Source organism: Amphiura filiformis, chromosome 17, assembly GCF_039555335.1.
Source record: "Amphiura filiformis chromosome 17, Afil_fr2py, whole genome shotgun sequence".
Lineage (NCBI taxonomy): Eukaryota > Metazoa > Echinodermata > Ophiuroidea > Amphilepidida > Amphiuridae > Amphiura > Amphiura filiformis.
Genome location: NC_092644.1, coordinates 857,576 through 867,602, shown reverse-complemented (window position 1 = coordinate 867,602; position 10,027 = coordinate 857,576). Strand labels below are relative to the sequence as shown.

Sequence of the window (10,027 nt, the reverse complement as noted above, 5' to 3'; positions counted from 1 at the left end):
GTGGCGTCACACTTTTCACCGGGGCACTGCCATTACAATGTGGACACCATGCTCATGGACCCTAAACAAGTCATTATCCTTCGATCTCAGAATACCCTTAACAAGTATTTTGTCATGTTTTCCCCACCCTAAACAAGTATTTTCAAATCAAGTCTGAAATCATACCCTTTTCATGTAAGCCTTTGCTGGATGAATTCCCGTTTATGTCGTGGAGAACCACCGTATGTTAGCCTAAGTTCCCAGGTCAATATCGCGCAGAAATATGTAGAGACAGTGTGCGTAGTACCTTCTCCTGTATGGGGATTATCACTAATTTATCAGGGTCCCGCTATTGCTCAATTGCGACAACTCTCCCGGAGTCGCTGCCTCGCTGGGTTAAAAATAGAATCATAGAATGTAAACAGAAGTCGGGATTGTCACCGAACCGGGTCACCGGCACAAAACACGATTAGCTACGATTGATTACGACCCGATTATGTCTCAAATGCTTTACTTTCATGAATAGTAAAATATATACCCTTAACACGCATCCAAGCTGTTGTAAAAGTATACCCTTTTTCCCGATTTTGGCAATTCTGGCACGTACCCTTTGCACTGTACGCGCGTTCATCGCCCGTCGGTGAAAAACTACCCTTTTTACGCGTTTTTGTACACAAGCATGGTGTCCACCTTGTAATGGCAGTGCCCCCCCCCCGGGACTTTTCACTGTGATCATTTGGTTTAATGAGTGTTTCTTTGGAAGATGTATACTTTTAATAAATTCAATCTAATTGACCAAGTCAGGGGTGGTAGTCCATGTGATCGCGGTGTTGTCACATACAAACTCTATGGGTAGTTTACATTATTTAAGTGCACCTGATTGTAAAATTGGTCATTACGTTCTAATTACTATAAATTTGGTATCCAAAAATAGCCCATGAACATATTTAAGGGTATACGAGGTATTGTTGGTCGAAGCAACCTAAAAATCGATTTTCGTTGTCTAGATCAATATATTATGAAAAATAACACCTTGATGCTTTGCAAAAGTTCATTCTACAAATCGTATACTTTGCAAACTTGCTTAATTTATTGTTGTTAAATGAGTTATGTAAGTTTTACAAAAGTGTTGTTGTTTCAGCCCTCTTTACAACGTAACTCAAGAACCGCATCACCTATAAAAGTATATCTGTGATATGTTAATTCTTCTACACGCTCGCTATGAATTGAGCAATGCAGTTTTTGCCAAAGCTCACTACCATTCGTAAGATGTTGTGAACTACCAAATCACAACAGTTTAAAATAGTTAATAACCTTAAATAGCTCAATTTTCTCTAAAATGAGACGACTGGTAGTCACATGACATTCAAATTCGTCTCTATTTTCTACACAGTAAACCCAAATTTTCAAGCACAATATTCCATTTGAGATTACTATCGCTGTGTTTTTGAAAAGTATACATCCTATGATAGCCAAAGTATAAATTTCTGGAAAGTTCTTGGCTGGAATCAAAATTCACTTCAAATCAGTGTAGGCTGTTATGCCAAGAAAATATTTTTGAAAATGTACTGGATTGATGGGTTGAAATGGCCAATTCCACTGGCCATTTTCTGAAATTGGGTTACAATCATAAAGCTAAAACTAATGAATGGTTTGAAGATTTCAAAACTGCATTAAGAATAATTGCTGAAGTGTCATACATGAATGAAAATCGGTACCTCAGGGAAGGTTCATCTAAAATGAAAAAATAAGAGCTTGCCTTTTCTACATGCACATGCACCCTACACTAGTTTGGGCCAATAGCTTTCTAAAAATGTATACTTTTGCTATCATAGGGTGTATTTCCCCGATATGACCCTTTACACCAAACGTGGTGCATCGTGACAATAAAAGTCTTCTCACAGTATATACATTGGTAATTATGGGTTCTGTTTAGTGTGAATCCTTTCATGTACAGTTTAGTTTCTTGTTACTTGCAGCTGAGAAAGTCTTTTCATAGATCACAATATTTACATTGGTATGGTTTGATTGCTTTCTCTTTGGAGTGAATCCTTTCATGATTAATCTTGTAACTTGCCTGTGAGAAATTCTTTTCACAATATTTACACTGATAAAGTTTCTCACAATGTATACATTTACATCAGTATGGATTGTCATGTGTGAATATTTGTACGTCTTATCTTGTTACTTGCAGCTGAAAAATTCTTTTTACAATATTTACATTGGTATGGTTTCTCTTTGGTGTGAATCATTTCATGATTAATCTTGTGACTTGTTTGTGAGAAACTCTTTTCACAATATTTACATTGATAAGTTTCACTTTGGTGTGAAACTTTTCATGTAAAGTGTTTTGACTTGCAGCTGAGAAAGTCTTCACAATATTTACATTCGTATGGTTTCTCTTTGGTGTGAATCCTTTCATGTTTAATCTCATGACTTGTATGTGAGAAACTCTTTTCACAATATTTACATTGGGAAGGTTTCACTTTGGTGTGAATCCTTTCATGTAAAATCTGGCTATTTGCATATGAGAAAATCTTCACAATATTTATAAACATTAGTATGGCTTCTTTTGGTGTGAATCCTTTCATGTTTGGTTTTGTTTCCTGCCTGTGAAAAATTCTTTTCACAATATTAACATTGGTATGGCATTTCTTGTGTGAAATTTTTCATGTTCAGTCTTGTAATCGGCATGTGAAAAACTCTTAACACAATATTTACATTGGTATGGTTTCTCTTTGGTGTGAATCCTTTCATGTACAGTCTTATGACTTGAAGTTTGGAAACACTTTTCACAATATTTACATTGATATGGTTTCTCTTTGGTGTGAATCCTTTCATGCACGGTCTTGCTACCTGAATATGAGAAACTCTTGTCACAATATTTACATTGGTATGGTTTCTCTTTGGTGTGAATCCTTTCATGTACAGTCTTATGACTTGAAGTTTGGAAACACTTTTCACAATATTTACATTGGTATGGTTTCTCTTTGGTGTGAATCCTTTCATGTCTAATCTTGTCACTTACATCTGAGAATCTCTTCACACAATATTTACATTGGTATGGCTTCTCCTTGGTATGAATCCTTTCATGTACAGTCTTATGACTTGAAGTTTGGAAACACTTTTCACAATATTTACATTGATATGGTTTCTCTTTGGTGTGAATCCTTTCATGCACGGTCTTGCTACCTGAATATGAGAAACTCTTGTCACAATATTTACATTGGTATGGCCTCTCTTTGGTGTGAATTCTTTCATGTTTAGTCTTGTTGCTTGCGTTTGAGAAACTCTTTTCACAATATTTACATTGGAAAGGTTTCTCTTTGATGTGAATCCTTTCATGTTGGGTCTTGTTACCTGCTCGTGAGAAACTCTTTTCACAATATTTACATTGGTATGGCTTCTCTTTGGTGTGAATCCTTTCATGTTGGATCTTGCTACCTGTGTGTGAGAAACTCTTTTTACAATATTTACATTGGTAAGGTTTCTCTTTGGTGTGAGCCCTTTCATGTTGGGTCTTGTGACTTGTCTGTGAGAAAGTCTTTTCACAATATTTGCATTGGTATGGCTTCTCTTTGGTGTGAATCCTTTCATGTCTATTCTGTGCACTTGGGTATGAGAAACTCTTGTTGCAATATGTACATTGGTATGGTTTCTCAGTACAAATCCTTTTATGTATAGTCTGTGCTCTGTACCAGTACCCGTTTGATTTTGCTCTATGTCTTTTCACATGTTTCACATAGTATGCCAAATTAGTGTAAAACCGTCTGCAGTAGATACATCTGTATGGTAGAAAACTGTTTGCATAATTTGACAGAAGTTGTAATTGATATGTCCTGCCCCGTAAATGCTGAAACTGGATTCTAGTCTTCATAGCTCTGAAATGAGAAAGAAAAGATACCATTTAGTAAAATAATTGTTATATAGAAGTAATTGCATGGATACTGGACATCACAGATTTGGAGTTTTACAAAATGGTGACTCTACATGAAGGTTAAGGTCGACTCTCACCAAACTTGAATGCATTATATTCAGGAGCCAATTGCGGTAGTATGCATTATGAATGCTAACAACCACAACCTATTTAACCACAACCATTATACGGTCACATGCTTAGATGTTGTTGCCGAATGCATTCCGAATACAAAATAGCATTCCACTTGTCAAAGTTGTCTTCAATATGACCGAAATGTTTAAATGAGCTCTGAAAGTATTCAAATGCAAATGCTAATACTACAATAATCACAGTCTCCTGTTGCATTCTAATGCATTTAAATTCAATGCACTAAACGCATTCAAATTAAATATACAATCGAATGTAACTGAATGCTGTGGGAAATGCACTGCATTACGATGAATTTATGGCCTTTAAAATATTTTTCTTATGTTCTTGATTGGGTGTCAGGTAGGCCTATATATTAAAATCAAAAATACTATTAAATGAAATCCTAGTACAAATAAATCGTATTCATTCAATCATCTATATACCGTGTGCATACTTGTGTACTCTTTTTAAAGCAAGTAGAAATAGCTTGTCAACTTTCAACATAGGAACATGTTATGAAGTATCTGTAATTAGTAGCTCAGCAGACAACAAAAATTAATTGTCTACAGTATAGTAGGCCCCATACGACAAACAAGATTTTCTATCTGAATTGGCCATACTTTTACGTGTAAGAAAAGCAATCACATTATCGTGTTCACTCTAGCTTATGTGTGCGCCCTATTTAACTCATTGGAACGTTTTAAAGGACCCCCCTCCCCGCGACCGCCAAGGTAAAACGAATATAATATACTAATGCTTACACTGGAGACACCCTACGCACAGCGTCATCATCCCTATATCTTCGTGTCAAAAATTGCTGTGATAGTACAGCGAATCCTCTCGTTTTTCAACAGCTACGCGTGGCGATTTAGTTCGAAATAGGCCGAGCAACTCAGGCTAAGCATACCATATGACTATCATAATGAGATACCGCAGAGTTTCTATTCTACACATTATTACGATTTAATTGCGCATGCTCTAGTACCCCATATGATGTTGCTATTACAAGAAAATTCGAGTTTTCACATGTGGTAAAACCCCGGTTTTGTTTCCAATACACTAACTTGAAATGCAATACACTAATTAGCGGCCATGGCTGTTTGCTGTGGATATATTTTACTGCATTTTATGCGTAAAGATTTTGAATCGTTCATCAAAATTGTGATATATTTAATTTTGAGAATACGTCCGCTGTATTCCATAGTGGCGTATAGTGGGGCGCGGGGAATAAAAAACTTTTCGAGAAAATCGGGTTTTAAGAAATGCCAATTTAAAATCGAGTTGTGTAAATCAGACATTAATATATTTTGTAAATGATGCAAAATTTATGTAGTAAACTAAATAGATTTTATTTTTATATATGGTCATGTTTTTTATACTGGGTACCAATTGCGTGACATATGTGCATTTTTCAAGCAAATCACATATGCTTTTACAGGTTTGGTGCTATAACTCAATAGGTTTACATGAGAACCCTATAAAAGTATATATATTCTGAGAGCATATACTCAAGCGATTTCAAAAATGATACAATGGGAGTCATTATACAGGGTGACTCATATAATATACAGGGACGGTGTAACAAAAAAAATTAGGACAAAAATATTAATTCAGTTATGGGGGTCACCCTGAACATACAATTGCGTGACATATGTGCATTTTTCAAGCAAATCACATATGCTTTTACAGGTTTGGTGCTATAACTCAATAGGTTTACATGAGAACCCTATAAAAGTATATATATTCTGAGAGCATATACTCAAGCGATTTCAAAAATGATACAATGGGAGTCATTATACAGGGTGACTCATATAATATACCTATTTTTTTATGTCAACTTGTAGTGGTTAGCCAAATATTTTACTTTTATGATCACCTGTGTTGTTAACTGAAGCCTCCGAAACACAAATCGCTTGAATTGCCAATTCTAAAAAATAACTCCAATTTCTGTGAAACTTGGCTGGGAGGTTCCTTTCATCAAGTAGTATTTCCTGTGAAAATGACCATATGCATTTCATCACCATTATTCTTATTATACATATGTAGCAACAAACAATGTTCAACATACATGTGCTATTTTATTGCTGAGCACTGTAAAATGTTTGCTGATATTTACCCCAGTGATACATAAACTTGTATATTTTTAAATGTATTATTTATTACTTTTGCTAATACACGATTTTTACATTTCCGTAGTATCTGTATGCTGCGGTGGTTTAATTTATTTATTTAATGATTCCATTAATTAATTTGATTTAATATATTATAAATACTTCAAAAATATTATTTACTCATTGAACAATGTTTTAGTGTGCGCCACTTTAGGCTAATCATACCAATATATACTGTTCATTGTAAAATCAAACATCCAAACATCATCCTGCTCGCTCTCCTGCTCGCCACCTCCTGCTCCACCACCCCTGCCTAATTCCACTTAACGAGCTTTACTAATTAGTCAAAGTGAATTGTTTTAGTTTTTTCCTCTGATTCTTTTAGCCTGCTAAATAAATTGCTTAAAAAATAAGACCAAAACCAGGTCTCTGTGATGTAGGACTATACTGTTCATTGTAAAATCAAACATCCAAACATCATCCTGCTCGTCTCTCCTGCTCCGCCACCACCTGCTCCGCCACCACAACCACCCCTGCCTAATTCCACTTAACGAGCTTTACTAATTAGTCAAAGTGAATTGTTTTAGTTTTTTCCTCTGATTCTTTTAGCCTGCTAAATTGCTTTTGAAATAAGACCAAAACCAGGTCCCTGTGATGTAGGACTAGAAAAATATCAACATCTTAAGTGCGAAATTTTTTCTTGCATGTCACAAAACCACCATATTTGGGTCCCAACATAAAAAACATGACCATATTTTTCAAAAGAAATAAATGCATAATATTGCTGGCAAACTGAAAACAAAAAGCACAAAACTATATACATCACTATGGAAAACACACAAAACGCAATACCCTAGCCTAACGTTAACCTTACGCCATGTTGATCGCTGTGTAATCCCTATGGCGTTACTTTTCGTCGGCTTCATTCCATAGTGGCGTATAGGTCCGATACGTCACTGTGACATGTAGAGAGGTGTACGCCACTATGACATACAATGTTTTTCATTTTTGCTGATATTTCATAATTATAAAATGTGTATAAAAAGTGGGGTATGGTCGATACGACACTATGGAAAACACAAAATTTCACTTTGTAACTATACACCACATTTAATTAATTACTAATTAATTAGCTAATTTTGACTGATGAGACTTAGAAAATGAAAGAAAACATCATTAAAAAACATATGTGCCAATTTAAAAAAAAATGACCAAAAATGGCTATAGGTCACCCCGGTCATCCGGGTACTTATTTTACATGACGCTAAAGTCGGCTACACTTACGCTTTTAAACCCACAATAGATCGTGCAGCTGAGCGACTACTTGAAGACTTGTAGCAGAGCTCATTCGGTTGTTTACGTTCTGTTTTGACCTCGAATCGAGCAAATTTCTCTGCCGATTTCGGTAAAATAAAGGTAAAATACTTGGCGAAAATTGCATTTTATGTGAAGCTGAACACATGAACATGTAGAGGAGTAGACTGCGCTGCATTCCTTTTTTCTTTCTTTCTTTTTTTTTTTTTTTTTGATAAACAATTCATACGTTTCCATGCATGAAACCATTTAAAATCTATGACTGAAACATATCACATCTCCAGTGACTGCCCTGCCCAGAGAAAAAAGGACTGCGGTAGTTGGATATGACCTGTGTGACCCACCATATCTTAACACATAGACTCAACCTCTTTCATCTCGAATCTGAGATGAATGTTAATGAAGTAAAAATCAATGTGGGTGGTAAATCTTAACCAATAACAGATAGGCAAGCATACATGTTTATGCATTAGCCCAACCCACTGTGTTCACTGAACCCAACCCACGTGGGTAGCTCTATTCAGATTTCATTTGACAGCTAAACCATCGCGTATACGTGCGCGATGTCAAGCGTACTATACATTGTATTGGACCTTGTGCAAATAATACGCGCTGGACGGCTATTCAAACGGCTTAATTGGTAAAAACCACAGGATATGTGCATAAACAGCCAAGACTGCATTTTTAATGAGGTAACATCATACCCACTATAGAGTGCATAGTTCATTGTATATTCGAACTACAGTAGACCAGTTTTCTCATGGATATCTGAGCTGTTGAATCAGAACAGGAATGATGACTTTTCCATGGTCAGGTCAGAGAGATTAATTTAGGGAATGATAAATTAAACTGGTCTACTACAGTAGACTAGTAGAGGAGAGTCTTTATTTTTGTTGTTGGCTGGAGGCCCCATGTCGAGAAGTTATAGAAATGGTAGTATTTTGGCCGATTTCAAAAGGGACAAACCACAGAAAACTACAAATTTGACTTCTGAACCGGATTTGTTGTCAACGGAGGTCAACGGCTTGTGACGTCACTCCGGGGTCACCTATACGCCACTATGGAATACAGCCGACGAATTACAATTATATAAAAGCTCCTTAAACTTTTAAAAAGGAACACGTTTAGCCCATTCACCTAGGCTTTATAAAATATTCAATCACACGCCTATAACACAATGCATATGTAAACTTCCTTTACCTGTGTCAATAATAGAACATTGATTGCAATAGAATTGAATACATTTTGAGTTTGTAGTTGTACTTTACCACTGAGTGATCTAGCGATCGATTTCTAGCCAGTCAGATAGGAATCCTTTTCTTGCGTTCGGTGAAATACCAATCGCCCGTCGCTCACCAACGGAGTATGGAGCTGTATGAAAAAAATATTTATAATATAGGGTGTTGACACTGTGCTACGTTGAAATTTGTACTGAACTTGTTCATTTTAAGCTTACCTGTTGACCGAGTGCATAGTGATATAACAAGTGAGGCCGCAGTACCATCCTTTCGAAGTGCAACTAGAAGGGCTGTTTCTGAGTGTGCATAAAAAACACGATATAATTTGTACTGAAATAATCAGAAAATAATAGTGACAAATTCATCACAACATATTATTTTTAATTGGGTTCAGGGTTACGAGCTCTCAGTGACTGTGAAGATGAAATTAAGGGCGCACACCACCAAATTGACGGGTTGTGGAGATGTGAAACCTGGTTAATACCTGGAAGGGGGGTCGTTGAAGGTAGTGGCGGCACCGGAATTTTTTTCGGGGGGGGGGGGAGTCGGCAAGGTGAATTTCTGGGGGGAAATATCTACAAATTTTGCGCAAAATAACTATTCATGGGTACATGAGTTCCAAAGGTCAAATATTATAGGCCCACTTGGCCCTTTGTTTTAACATTTGCGGCCCTCTGCCCCAGGGCCTAAAATGTTTTAAAAACTTAAAGCAAATATACCAGTTCATGGTTCTGAGTTGGTACACCCAGCACTTGGGCAGTGTACCTTTACATGTACCCAGGCCCAGGGCCCCAAAATGTGCCCCCGATTGCCCTGTGCATCTTCCTTAGACCTAAAACTCCACGGTTTGGGCCAAGGGTAAAATTGCATAATTTTGCCCGCGAAGCATGCACTGACCCTATTATAGCAAAAATTTACCTTCATTTTGGGCTAAAACAGACTTTTTCCGTTCTTCACCCGCGATGTCATAGTAAAATCGAAAACAAAATATGCTCGGCTCTCTCTAAATCTCATACGCACTCACCACACACACACATTAATAAACACTTGACAGGAGGCATATTGCAAAATGCAAAGGGGGAGATAGAATCCTGCATTGTAAAGTTAGTCTCAGTTGGAGGGGAAATAAATAGCCATGCATTTTGAACTTAAGGCCCAAAAACTTCAAAAAGGGTTGTGGTGTCACACTTTTCACTGTGATCATTTGGTTTAATGAGTGTTTCTTTGTTAGGGACCGATCGTTATTTACGGCAGGGGGGGGGTAATGGGCATTTTGGAAAAAATATCGACAAAAAAATTCGCGTTCCCCCCCCTGTCGTAAATAACGATCACTCCCT

General features: G+C 36.8%; 1 protein-coding gene across 2 annotated transcripts; it reads right to left on the bottom strand.

Annotated features, from left to right (window-relative positions):
• Window positions 1–1,008: 1,008 nt before the first annotated feature.
• On the bottom strand, window positions 1,009–9,098 carry LOC140136772 (uncharacterized). Of its 2 annotated transcripts, XM_072158362.1 has the most exons (3): window positions 8,909–9,098; window positions 8,721–8,823; window positions 1,009–3,860 (listed from the first exon to the last, which is right to left on the bottom strand). In XM_072158362.1, exon 3 carries the CDS (start codon window positions 3,854–3,856, stop codon window positions 2,606–2,608), a length of 1,251 nt encoding a protein of 416 aa, XP_072014463.1. In that variant the 5' UTR covers window positions 3,857–3,860; window positions 8,721–8,823; window positions 8,909–9,098; the 3' UTR covers window positions 1,009–2,605. The 2 variants fall into 2 exon arrangements, with proteins under 2 accessions (XP_072014463.1, XP_072014462.1); XM_072158361.1 differs by lacking the exon at window positions 8,721–8,823.
• Between the last annotated feature and the right edge of the window lie 929 nt (window positions 9,099–10,027).